General features: G+C 42.1%; 1 protein-coding gene across 1 annotated transcript; it reads left to right on the plus strand.

Annotated features, from left to right (window-relative positions):
- The first annotated feature begins 12,720 nt into the window (after positions 1-12,720).
- On the plus strand, positions 12,721-13,710 carry or55e1 (odorant receptor, family 55, subfamily E, member 1). The gene has a single exon (XM_054599046.1). The coding sequence runs from the start codon at positions 12,721-12,723 to the stop codon at positions 13,708-13,710; it is 990 nt and encodes a 329-aa protein (XP_054455021.1).
- The last annotated feature ends 954 nt before the right edge of the window (positions 13,711-14,664 follow it).

Genomic DNA, 14,664 nt, shown 5'->3' on the forward strand with positions numbered 1-14,664 from the left:
CAAAACAAAAAAGAACACAAAGGAGCAAACAAAACAAACAAACAGAACATTTAAAAAAAAAGAAAACTGGAGAAGCTGTGGAAGGAGTCATGTAGTGAAGGGTCGGGAGGGAAAGGGAGCAGGGTTAGCAGGTGAAGGCGAGTTTGAAGAGGTGGGTTTTGAGGGCTTGTTTGAATGATGATAGGGTGGGAGCCTGACGGATGTGGATGGGGAGGGCGTTCCAGAGGGAGGGTGCAGCAACTGAGAAGGTCACCCCAGGTCCGGCGCTTGGTCCTGATGGTCTTCAGAGTGTTTGCGCCGGCGGACCTGAGGCAACGGGTTGGGGCGTGGAGGGGGAGGAGGTCTGAAAGGTAGGGAGGGGCCAGGTTGTTGAGGGCTTTGTAGGTGGTGAGTAATATTTTAAAGTCTATCCTGTATTCGACCGGGAGCCAGTGGAGGTTGCGTAGGACCGGGGTGATGTGTTCGTAGCGGCGGGTGGAGGTGAGCAGTCGAGCGGCAGAGTTCTGAACATATTGGAGTTTATTGAGGATTTTGTTGGGAGAGCCATAGAGGATGCTGCTGCAGTAGTCGAGTCTGGAGGTTATGAGGGCATGGATGAGAATTTCGGTGGTGGCAGAGGACAGGGAGGGCCGGAGGCGTGCAATGTTCCTGAGGTGAAAGAAGGCAGTTTTGGTGATGTGGTTGGCGTGGGGTAGGAAAGAGAGGGTGGGGTCGAGGATGATTCCGAGGTTGCGGACCTGGGTGGAGGGGGTGACGATGGAGCCATCAATGTTGAGAGAGAAGGTCTGGGCTGAGCGGGTGAGGGAGTTAGGGCCGATGATGAGTATTTCAGATTTATTGCAGTTGAGTTTGAGAAAATTCTGTTGCATCCATGATTTTATATCAGTGAGACAGGTGGTGAGAGTGGAGTGGGTGACTGAGGTGATGGTCTTGGAGGAGAAGTAGAGTTGGGTGTCGTCAGCGTAGCAGTGGGAATGTAGACCATGACGACGGATGATTTGTCCAAGGGGAAGGATGTAAATGATGAAGAGGAGGGGACCAAGCACGGAACCTTGGGGGACACCATGGGTGACTGGGGAGGTGGAGGATTTACAGTTGTTTATGGCAATGAATTGATGTCGGTCTGAGAGATATGAGGTGAACCAGGAGAGGGCAGTGCCAGTTATGCCAAGGGAGTGCTGGAGACGTGAGAGGAGGATGGAGTGGTTGATGGTGTCGAAGGCGGCGCTGAGGTCAAGGAGGATGAGGATGGTGAGGAAGCCAGTCATCATCATTAAAATGTCATAAAAACTGTCATAGTAGTGTATGTCAGGAAAAAGGTCCTAAAACTGTCTTGTATATTAGGTCATGTAAATTAAAAAAAGTTATAGTATAGTATGTCGAAAAAAACTAAGAGGAAATGTTATTGTTTAGTATGTCATGGAAATATAATACAAATAATATAATATAGTTGAATAAAAAAGTAATTAAAACTGTCTGTGTGAAAATAGTATATCGAAACTTTTTGTTTAAAAAAGTCCAAGTATAGTATTTTGAAAAAATGTAATAAAAACTTCATGGTATATTATGTCATTAATAGGCAATGAAAATGTATTTGTATCATTCAAAATGTCATAAAAAATAGTACCTCATTGTTTAGTATAATATGAAGATGTAGTGTAGTATAGTTTTTCAATTAAAAAGTCATAAAAACTGTCATAGGATAGTAAATCATAAAAATGTCATAAAAAACCCCAAAGTATAGTATGTCGTAAAAAAGTCATAGTATAGTATGTCATTATATGCCTGTTCACTCTTCCTGCACTCTGTCTATTTCTCTCAGCTCACAGCCCAGCCCCCGCACCTGTCTGCCACACCCACCTCATCAGCACCATCACTCTCACCTGCTCACTCTGCTGCACTACTCCCCTCAGTATAAATACCCCAGTCTCACACACACTCACTGCCAGACCTTCCAGCGTTATTCCCCGGACTGATTTCCCGTTGCCGACCCCGCTTGTTTGGACTTCTCCGCCTTGCCTCTGCCCCGGTAACTGACTTAGTCTTCCGTCTCCGACCACGGTATTCCTACCTTGCCTCTGCCCCGGTTAACCGACTCAGCGAGACACGAGATTTGCCTTTGCTCCTCTTGGTTTTTGTCTGCCTGCTCCGCTGACGGATCAGCGCTCTCTAGAGTGGAACATAACTCGTGAGTTATCTCCTGCCTGTCTGTCTGCTGTTTGTTCGGCTTTGAATAAAGCTCCAGAACTTTACTCTGTCTCCTGGTCATACTGCACTTGGGTCCACACACCACCTGTTACAGTACGATCTGGCCAGAACATGGATCCAGCACACGACACCTCTATGGAGGAGACGATCCAGAGCTTGCCGCCACCACCCCCGAGGTTCATCAGGCCCTAGTGAACCAGGGATAGGCTGTGACCGCCTTGACGCACCAGGTTCAACAACTCACGGCGGCCCTCACCCAGATTCTCACGGCGACATCGCCACCATCTGCTCCGACTCACCCGGAGCTGATACCAGCGCGTTCACCGCCGGTCTCGGAGGTCCGAGTCGGCGAGCCGGAACGTTACGCTGGGGATCCTGAGGGCTGTAACGCATTTCTGACGAACTGCTCCATTTTGTTCGCGTTACAGCCCTACACCTTTGCCACCGAGGAAGCATGGGTGGCGTATTGCATCAACCACCTGACGGGGAGAGCCCGCCTGTGGGGAACGGCGGAGTGGGACCGCCGAACGCCCGCCTGCGCTTCCTTCCAGACGTTCTCCGAGGAATTACGCAAGGTTTTCGGAGTGGTTTCCTCAGACTATGCCATAGACTTCCGAACCAAGGCACGGCTAAGCTCATGGAATATGGCCGCTCAGTGCGATGCTTACATGCTCAGCTTGGCGGATTGTATCAAGGATGAACTTATCTCCTTCAAGCTGCCCACCTCTCTGGACGGTCTGATCGAGGTGACATCTCGACTGGACCGCCGCATCCAGGCCCGGAGGTTGGTGAGATGCCAGGGTCGTTCCAGCCACGACTCATTCACCAACGTTATGCACGCCACAACCCAGCATCATCCGCCGACCATTCCACCTCATTGGGAGACCGAGCCCATGCAAGTGGGACACACCAGACTCTCGACCGAGGAGCGTGACCGGCGCCGCAGGCACAACTTGTGCATGTACTGTGGTCAGGCCGGCCATTTTGTTCCAAACTGTCCGGTAAAAGCCCAGGCTCGCCAGTAGTTAAGGTGCTGGTGAGCCGAGTCGTTTCCCGACCCTCCTTCTGTCAGAGGCCGCTTTTCCACTCCAAGTTATTTCTACCCGGGGGTTTCCAGACTATCTCCACCTTCCTGGACTCCGGAGCAGATGCGTCCATCATGGACGAGGGACTCGCTCTACAACCGGGGATTGAACTGATCCTTCTTCCTCGCTCGGTCCCTGCCAGCGCTCTCGACAGTCAACTCCTGGGGACCGTCACGCATCAATCCGTCCCAATCCACATGCTTCTGTCCGGCAACCATCATGAGACCATCTCCTTCCACATCCTGCAGTTTCCCCGGATTCCACTCATCCTGGGGTATCCATGGTTACGTCGACATAACCCCCACATTGACTGGGCTACGGGGGCTTTCCGAGGCTGGAGCTCTTCCTGCCACCTTGTTTGCCTGAAACAAGCCACCGCCCCTCAAGTTCCTGCCGCCGTCAACTCCACGCCTGAACTCACGGGGGTCCGGAATGAGTATCACGACTTCAAGGAGGCATTCAATAAATCCAAAGCTATGTCCCTGCCTCCTCACCGTCCATATGACTGCACCATCGACCTTCATCCGGGCACTTTTCCTCCCAAGGGTCGTCTATTCTCCCTGTCCACGCCTGAAAGGGAGGCGATGGATAAATATATAAACGACTCTCTCGCAGCTGGACTCATCTGTCCCTCATCATCTCCTGCAGGGGCAGGGTTCTTCTTCGTGGGGAAGAAGGACAAGACCCTCAGACCATACATAGACTACCGTGGCCTGAATGAAATCACCATTAAGAACCGCTACCCTTTACCTCTCATCAATACTGCATTCGAGCTCCTCCAAGGCGCCACCATATTCTCTAAGCTCGACCTCCGCAACGCCTATCACCTGGTTTGGATCCGAGAAGGAGATGAATGGAAGACAGCCTTCAACACACCGAAGGGGCACTACGAATACCTAGTGATGCCCTTCGGTTTGACTAATGCCCCCGCCGTCTTCCAGACCTTGGTCAATGACATTCTCCGGGACATGTTGGACCAACATGTCTTTGTGTACCTGGACGACATCCTTATCTTCTCCAAAACCAAGGAGGAACATATTCACCACATCCAGTCTGTCCTGCAACGTCTCCTGGAGAACTCTCTATTCGTTAAGGCTGAGAAATGCGAGTTCCACGTGTCCACCGTTTCTTTCCTGGGTTACATTGTGTCCGGCGGTAACATCAAGATGGACTCCGCAAAGGTCGCCGCTGTCACGTCCTGGTCTTCTCCTGATTCCCGCAAACAGCTACAACGTTTCCTGGGGTTTACCAACTTCTACCGGAGGTTCATCCGGAATTACAGCTCTGTAGCCTCCTCTCTCACTGCACTGGAATCCTGCAGCCGAAGAAGCTTTCCAAACACTCAAGACCAGGTTCACCTCGACACCCATCCTCCAAGTTCCTGACCCAGACCGACAGTTCGTGGTGGAGGTAGATCCCTCCGACATAGGAGTTGTGGGCGTCCTGTCCCAGCGCTCGGCTACCGACCAGAAGCTGCATCCCTGCGCTTTTTTCTCCCGTCGGCTTTCCCCCGCCGAGAGAAACTACGACATTGGGAACCAAGAGTTACTAGCGGTGAAGCTCGCCCTAGAGGAGTGGCGCCACTGGCTGGAGGGAACCAAACTTCCATTCTTGGTGTGGACCGATCATAAAAACCTAGAATATATCCGCACCGCCAAGAGACTGAACTCCCGACAGGCCAGGTGGTCTCTCTTCTTCACGAGGTTCCACTTCACTCTATCCTATCGCCCCGGTTCTCGCAACATCAAGCCCGATGCCCTCTCCCGCCAGTTCCAGGAGGTGGACGAGCCATTCCCGGGTCCTCTCCCCATCCTTCCGGACTCCTGCCAAGTCGCGGTCCCCACCTGGGAGATCAAGGAATCAGTGAGGGCCGCGACTGAGGGTCAACCCGGTCCCAGCGCCTGTCCCCCGAACCGCCTGTTCGTCCCTCAAACTCTTAGGTCCGACGTTCTCCAGTGGGCTCACTCCTCCAAACTTACCTGCCATCGGGGCATCCAGCGAACCCAAGACGTCCTGCGACAGCGCTTCTGTCAAGGTATAGTATATCATTGAAAGTCATAGTATAGAATGTCATAAAAAAGTCAAGGTATAGTATATCATTGAAAGTCATAGTATAGTATGTCATTAAAAGTCATAGTATAGTATGTCATAAAAAGGTCATAGTATGTCATAAAAAAGTCATAGTATAGTATGTCATAAAAAGGTCATAGTATGTCATAAAAAAGTCATAGTATAGTATGTCATTAAAAGTCATAGTATAGTATGTCATTAAAAGTAGTAGTATAGGATGTCATAAAAAAGTCATAGTATAGTATGTCTTTAAAAGTCATAGTATAGTATGTCTTTGAAAGTCATAGTATAGTATGTCGAAATGTTTTAATAAAAAAGACATATTGTAGTATTTCATAAAAAGGTCATGAAAATTCCATTATAGAAAATGTCATAAAAATTTGTAGTATGAGAAAAAAAAGTCATAAGAATGTCATTGTTTAGTATAATATGAAGATGTAGTGTAGTATAGTATGTCATAGTATAGTATATCATAAAAAAGTCATAGTATAGTATATCATAAAAAAGTCGTATTATAGTATGTCTTTAAAAGTCATAGTATAGTATGTCGAAATGTTTTAATAAAAAAAGGCATATTGTAGTATTTCATAAAAAAGTCACGAACATTGCAATATTATAGTAGGTCAAAAAAAGTTTTAAAAACTGTGATAGTATAGTAGGTCAACATTTTTTTATAAAATAAAATAGTTTGTAGAAATGTTTTAATTATAAGTCCTAGTATAAAAGTCATGGAAATGTCATAGTAAAGTATGTCAAAAGAATGTCATTAAAAGTCATATACAAAGTAGGTCAAAAAAAGTAATAAAATGTCACTGTTTAGTACATAATGAAAAGGTTGTCAAATGCTATAATACAGTTTGCAAATTAAAAGTCATAAAACTGTCATTAAATCCTAAAAAAGTCATAAATCATAAAAATAAAGCATTAAAGTTTGTCATAAAAGTATATGAATCCTAATTTAATATGTAAAAAATAATCTGTTATAGTATAGTATGTCATGAAAATGTCATTCAAAGTCATAGAATAGTACGTCGAAGAAATGTCGTTAAAAAGTCATAGTATTGTATGTCGATTTCTTTTAAATGTCGTATATTATATCTTAAAATTCCCTTAAAATGCCATATTATTGTTTGTCAATACAAAAAGTCTTAAAAACTGTCATAGGATAGTAAATCATAAAATGTCATACAAAATTCATTGTATGATATTAAAAAATAATAATAAAAAAGTCATAGTAAAGTATGAAGATAATTTTTTGTATCTCATAAAAATCTCAAAATTTCATAAAAGTTCTATAGTATAGTTCGTCAGTTAGTGGGATGGTAAAGTCTGTTATAAAAGTTCTTTAAAAAAAAGTCATAGCATAGTTTGTCAAAAAAATGTAATCAAAAAATTCATATTCATATTATGGTATATAGAAATAAACTTGTCAATAAAATGCCATTGCACTGTCTGCTAATACATGTCATTGATGTTTCTCACTTAAACTATGGCATTGGGTGGCCTTTTACCACCGACAGACCATCTTGCATACCAAATGTCTTACACATGCGTTGTTCCAGCCTAGATCAGATGATGAGACACAGCGGTCCTTGCAACAAACCCAGAGCACTTCAAAGTGGCTTCATGATGGCAGAGTTCCTTCAGAATTGATGTTGACTTCCGCTAATACAGTAAGCTGCAGGTGATCCCACTCAAGTCAGTCATAGCCATCAACATCTCTCTCCATTCTTACCATCTAGTTTATGGCACTAGCAGTTAATCACCCCGTCCACCAGCTCTGAAGCCACTGTCCACCGGCGTGTCTCATTCTGTGCACTTTGCTGAAGCTCATCGGTAGATTGGCTGTTACTTTTGTGACGGGTACTATCCCATGAATGTATTACAAGAAATAAAGAACTTGTAGAACATTGAGTCAGTGTTTCAGATATTTTTGGTATGATATCAGTTTACTTCAACATATTTTGGGTGGGTTAGATACTGTATCTGCTACTTATATTGTACACATCTTTATTAAATAATGTACAGCCATATTTCTATATCATCACATTTGATTGTATGTATGTATATTTATTCACAGTGCATGTACATGTTAAAAGGAGGTATGTGAGAATTAGATAATAAGTGCATCCATGCTTTCAGAAATCTAGTTGTAAATGTACAAAACATATAGCACATATAGTTATTTATAGTTATTTGACAAAAAATGTTTTTGTGTAGATATTTGTCCATATATGACAAACAAATATAGTCCATTCCATGTTTATTTATGGTCATATATCAGATGTCTGATGAGGAGAAGGATCTGAACTTGCAGAACGTCGTCTTCAGAGAGGACTGCTGAACCAGAACATCAGCTAGGACACGGAGACACAAGAGGACCAGAGAAGGTCAGTTAAATGAAACAAGAGGGAATGTTTCATAAAAGCTTCTCATGGAACAGAGTTGCTGCTTCGCTCACTTATTCTTATAACAACTTCATTTTATTTCATTTAAGATATCACAACTGCAGAGTTTCTGTTATTATTACAAATAATTAATTAAAACAGTCTTGTCTGTAGATTTGAAAAGCGGCTTCAAACAGTTTTTAGTTTTCTGTGTAACAGATGAACTACAGCTGCTTCTCTCTTCATATATTTTATTTATTATAATAAGTTCTCTGATTAAACGGTTCCCAAATGTGTCACCAAAGACATCATGTGAACAAAACAAAGATGAAACAGTGTGACAGTAGATGTCTGTTTCCATCACTAGGTGTCAGTGTGACGCCATTACATCTTCTCTGTGAGCCGCTTTACCACAGTTCATTACCTCATCACCATCATCACCACCATCATCATCATCATCATCACCATCATCACCATCATTAACACACAGTCATCAGGAGCTCTTCTCTTTGGTTTCCTGCTTCATGTCTCTGTGTCGTCTGACTGTTTGAGTCCTATAAAGCTTTTCTAAATGATTCCAAAGCTTCCAGACCTGAATGCTCCAGTCTTCTGTTAAGTGCATAATAAATGTGACGCTTTTGGCCTTTTGTTGGACAAAGAGGAACAAATACTACGGAAGCCCTGAAACGAAAGTGAGATAAAATGTCATTAAGGAGACCCATTTTCTAGGTCTGATCAAACACTTTTCTTTCCTGTGATTATTAAGTTGAGATCAGGTTGATCAGGACAATCTTTTTAATATCCTGATATTTTTTCATTTATGAATAAGGTTGGAAATTGTGATATTTTTTTGTGAGCATCATCAATTTCTCCATGAACACAAGGTACAAATATTCTGTGCAAATTAAAGCAAGTAGTTTTTATTTAGATCATAAAATTCGTGCTAAACTTAAGCCTCTTGTGGCTGAAATGAGTATTACAACAACAAACCCCCCAAAAAGGCAAGAAATAATAACATGACAAACCTTTTTCCCACTTTTTTCATAGACAAAGAAAAATTGTACTACTGTAAGATACATTGTTCAGTTGCCTCTTAGCGAAAAACTCTCTGGTAAGCAGAGATCCAGAGTAGATGTCTAGGGCTTTTTTGTGAAAGGTAAGGAAGCCGTAATGCATTGATAATGTGGGGGAACTAAGAGTTTTCTGTCTTTATTCAGATCCGACATCAACCTCCGGTTGTGAAAAAGTGAAGTGAATGCTTCCTGTGTTAAAGCTGCATTCTCTCTGCTGTCCACCAGGGGGCGACTCCTCTGGTTGTATAGAAGTCTATGAGAAAATGACTCTACTTCTCTCTTGATTTATTCCCTCAGTAAACATTGTAAACATGAGTTTATGGTCTCAATCTCTAGTTTCAAGTCTTCTTCAATACAGCATGATGTTCATTTAGTAAATGATGCTCCATTTAGAGTCAAACAGACCATAAAGCAGGGGATGCTTTAGGGCGGGGCTACACACTGATTGACAGGTCCACACCAGAGACGTATACGGCGTCTACGTCACTCCTCCTCACTCCATATATGGTCACTTCCTGTTCACTGGTTGCAAAAAAACCAAGATGGCGAAGACTGTAACACCGAACTCCAGGCTTCAGAACATCCACAAACAAATGAGTGACGTCACAAAAACTACGTCCACTTCTTATAAACAGTCTATGTTTCAGACTACGGAGCCTCTGTATTGTTATTTTATTACCTTCAGCTAAACTCTTTCTGCTTGGAACACAAGAGTTAAAGTGAAGCTCACAGGGAACCAATCTAAACACTGATGGTGTCAACGTTCTAAAGAACATTACATTGTGTAATCAACAGTTACTTCATAATGAGAAGTTCAATAACTTAAAATCATAAACTCAGGATAGAAAACTATTTATTTTTAAATGGATCACCATATAGGTTTGTCTCACTTTCCTATCAAGTTCTCATACAGGAAACAACAAAACACAATGATGTTTGCTTTCCCTGTTCTAGGGCAAAACTGTATCTGCTGTCTGTGACAGTCGACTGTTCATTTATTAAACTGGAGTCAGGAAAATCTCATTACAGCTTCAGCTCTGAGTCCCAGCAGTCTGACAGAAAAGTCTAATTAAGCAGAGCAGATAATTAATCCCAGCGTCCTTCTCAGAGGAAACCTAACTCTGATGTGTTGACCTCGGGGCCAATTGGCTTTGAGGAACGACGACAACAAACTGCCAACAGAGAATCCTGAAGGGATAAACGGCCGCAGGCTAATTAGATTTTACCGTTTAAACCTCAGAAGAATCATGTTCCTGTCTCTGATTTACTGTTTGGTTATTGTAGCAGGAGGATTTAATACCAGAATTGGAAATTGGTTTGAAACACTTCTGCATTTATAAACAGAGATGTGGACTCGAGCTACAGTTCTGATGATATAAGTACAGACAGTTTAGACTTGGAATTTGGGACCTTGCTCCGGTCTTGGGACTTGACTCGGGACTTGAATCTAGACTCAGGACTTGACTATGGACTTGGACTTGACTCTGGACTCTAGACTGGATTCTGGACTCTAGACTTCATTCTGGACTTAGGACTTGACTCTAGACTTAGGACTTGACTCTGGACTCGGGACTTGACTCTAGAATCAGGACTTGCATGTCTTGACTCGGAACATGGCTGTTTTATTTATTATGGCAAATTATGGGTAATTTTGCTTAATAAATGATTTGAATGACTCATCTTATATGATCTATTATTAATTGACGAAGACTTTCAGCTCTAGACAACAGAGTATTGTAGGTAGTAATACTGCAAAAGAAAAGTTGTTAATTCTAAACAAAACATAAATAACATGAAAACATGTGAAACATATAAAACAGCGTCGGCTGTGAGGATATTTAAGGATTCTTATCAGATTTGAAATAAAGCGGACATGAAGTCAGCTGGTTGATTAAACTCTGGAGAATCTCTTCTAATAGGCTAAGGGACGTTTTAATTGGTTCAAACTGGTTTTAGCTAATCAAAGAGATGCTGCGTTTGGGATCAGTCTTCCTGTGGGACGTTTGGACTTTGGGTATAAGAGGAAGCGAGACAGGACAGAGTTCTTCCTGACGACCATCTGATGAACCTCAGCAGGTAGGAACGATCATAAACGATTGTGTTTTGTTTTTATTATTATCTTATTCTGATAAAAACAGTTTTCATTTATAGTCCAAAACTGAGGATATTTAAGTCATTTTATGCATAAGCAATATTGTTTGATTTATTAAGATAGCTTTTCTATTGATGGTCATTGGTTTAGTTTAATAATATTTTTGTTGTTGTTTAGTATACTTAGTTTTGGGTTTGGTCATTTATTTTGAATTGGGTAACACTGTGGGCACCTGCGGTTACGTATAGGAGTAGGCAGGTATAGGACCAGCATGCACCGGGGTGGGCCTATAGTTTTTTACCAGAGCCAGAGAGTCAGTGACATCATTCCCTTTGTTCTGTTGTTTGTTTGCCTTATTTGTTTTGTTCTGTTTGGACGTTAACCTCTCTGCGTCAGTGGCCCTTTGATTTAAGTTTGTTTTAGGATTTTTCGGACAATTGGCCACTACACTTCTATTGCACGACATTTCAGACAAAAATATTGTTTTTTTATATATTTGATTTACAGTTGCAGTAACTGGTTACTTTACTTTATTTAACAAATAAAACCTGCAATCACTATTTTGATGATTATACTTCTGTATGTTAAATATTTTCCTGTAATTACTTCCTTTAGTTAAACTTTGTTGTTCTATTGTTCACTCTTCAGCTTCTGTCGATTAAATTTAAAACTGTCTGTCATGATGTTTCACATTAAAAGCCCTTTGCAAGGGCATTATCCCTCCCCTTCCTGTCATGCTTTTAATGTGAAATATTAACATAGAAATTAGAAGTGAGTAAGAACAATTTTTATGTAAAATGAAATGAAATTGACATTATCCTGAATTATACTTAGTGTTTTTTATGGCCTTGTTTGTACTTAGGCTATTTTTTATATTGTGAATATAATAATAACGACTGCACAGTCATTTTGAAAATTTGACAGACTATGTGAAGTGTGTCACTCATGACTTCGTTTCCATAAAAGCTTTTGAATTATTACATCATTATATGACAGATTTAACTCATTAAGCTTAATCAGTACTTCACAGCCATCGTCCCAGGCTGATGTTTTTATAGGTATACACTGAAATATTAACTGTGTATGTATTTGTATTTGTTTAAGAAGTAGTTTAGAGTATGAAAGTTTTTGTCTTATTTCATTTATATAAACACGTGTATGTGTAAGCATTTCTTTCCATCTTTAGCAGGTTGTTAATGTGTGAGTCAAAGACTTCCTTATCTCATTCGATACAAATTCTAACCAAAACAAATATACAGTTTATTTATGTATTTACCAATCACAAAAAATATTTTCTCTCCTGTGTTTTCTCAGAAAGATGTGTTGACCTATACACCAGCAACGTAAAACCCAAACTACCTGCATGGCTCGGTAGATGTAAGTAACACAATATATTTGGTTTGTTATTTAAGAGAAATTCTACTTTTATATATCAGAATTTATTAATTAATCCTTAAATCTCATTAAAGTATTTCTGTGCACTGATGCTGATTAACAAAATATTTGGATGAGTTGATAATCATATGAAACCTCATTGATTATAATGTATTGGCCACCATAAACTTTAATACTTTTTAAACTATTAATAACTAATTAACGTGAATGTCATCATAATTAACTTTTTCACAGTTGATCAGTGTTTAATTATTATCATAAATGACTCATAAAGAACAACATTTTTCAATATGAATAGTCAGCAGTCATCTGCAAAGAAATTCACATAATTTGACATACAAATATACTCGTGGCACTATAACTCAAATGTTTGGGGTCCGAACGCTCTGTCTTCGGTTGAAGCCGGCGCCATGTTGGAGGCGTCGCTGGGCAGGAACTTCTCTCACAGCGCCTTCGTGTTCAGAGGTTTCCCCGAGCTGCAGAAACACAGCCGGCTGCTGGCGCTGCCGTTCTCCACCTGCTACCTGACGATGCTGGTGGGAAACTGCCTGCTGGTGTACGTTATCCGCCATGTGGAGAGGCTGCACAGCCCCATGTACCTCCTCATCTGCACGCTCTGCGTGGTCGACATCCTCGTGGTGACCACCATCCTCCCCAACACGCTCCTCGGCCTCCTCTTCGACTGGGACCAGATCTCGTTGGCTGGCTGCTTGACTCAGATGTTCTTCACTCACTTCCTGTCCTCTCTGGAGTCGACGCTGCTGCTGGCGATGGCGCTGGACCGCTACGTGGCCATCTGCCAGCCACTGCGCTACGCCAAACTCATGGACTTGTCCGTGTTCGTGAAGCTGCTGCTCTTCACTCTGGTCCGCAGCGGCTCCATCATGGCGACGCTGGTGGCGTTGGCGGGCTCGCTGTGGTTCTGCGACTCCAACACCATCCGGCACTGCTACTGCGACCACATGGCGCTGGTCAGCCTGGCATGTGGCAGCACGGAGAAGAACAGCGTGGCGGGCCTCGCTGTGATCGTCTGCTTTGTGGGCATGGACATACCGCTCATCTTCTTCTCCTACATGAAGATCCTGAGCGTTGTCTTGAGAGCGGCGGCCGCCGGTGAGGAACGCAGGAAGGCGTTTCACACCTGCGGCACTCACCTGATCGTCATAATGTGTTTCTACCTGGTGGGGAGCGTCACGTTCCTCTCTCACAACCTGAGCATCCCCATACCGACGGACGTCAACACCTTCATGGGACTCATGTACATTGTGTTCCCGGCGACGGTCAACCCCATCATCTATGGAGTTCGGACGAAAGAAATCCGAAACGGCTTTTTTAGGCTTTTTAAAGTCAGGGAGAAGAAAATAATGATGGTGAAAGTTTCTCCTGCTGGAAAACTGTGACAATGTTTTTCTATCCAAGAGCCCCAGATTCTGTAACATTTACTGAAAGTTCTCCTTCGTCTTCACAACGAAGGAAAAGAAAGAACTAACTAAATTAGTGCTGCAACTAACGGTTCATCAAGTGTTAGTTTTATATAGCTTTGTATGGGGCGTTGGCTTTAGAATAGTTGTATATGAGATGTTAGCTTTAGACTTTTTAACGTTAGACTTTTCCCACAGACTTTCATTGGGAAAACAGAGCCGTCTGTAACTCAGAGGATATTTATATTCTTAGTTGAATCTACTTCCCAATCAGAGCCTATGAATATCTCTTATTTAGATCATTGGGTTCGAAAAGTTGTAAAATGCACTAGTTATTTTCCTTCCTCCGTTCATGTGAATGAGAACGAAACATCAAAACTTTATGAACAAACTGCACATTTTCTTTCTTCAGAAAAGAAGTTCAGACTAGAAATCTGAAGATAAATACTGTCATTCAATTTAATTAGATTATGTACATCTGAAGATACAGTATGAAGTTACAGAGTTCGTCCACCAGAGAGAGCTGAATGATTTTTACAGTGTAAAATCTCCTTTAAGATTCACATTGAGATATTCTTATAAATATATTGGTTTGTGTTAAATAATGATATTAAAAACAACCTTGGCTGATGATTCATTGACTTCAGGATTGTTTGTTTGTTTTAGTTTCGTCCCGTTTACGTCAGAAACATCACGACGCCGAAACACAAACAGGTTCCCACAAACGTCCTTTTATTAAAGATGTAGTGGAGTAACATACAGGTTTCCTCCTGGCCCTGTCAAAATAAAAGCCCATCCAAATAGTAAGATGACAATAAAGATGTTTTGGCTGTTTTTTTTATCTTATTCAGCTGATGGTAAAGAGTGAAACGTCTTCTCACCAAACAAACACACACACACTAACACACACACTAACACACACACTAACACACA

The sequence above is a fragment of the Anoplopoma fimbria genome, chromosome 1, assembly GCF_027596085.1.
Source record: "Anoplopoma fimbria isolate UVic2021 breed Golden Eagle Sablefish chromosome 1, Afim_UVic_2022, whole genome shotgun sequence".
Lineage (NCBI taxonomy): Eukaryota > Metazoa > Chordata > Actinopteri > Perciformes > Anoplopomatidae > Anoplopoma > Anoplopoma fimbria.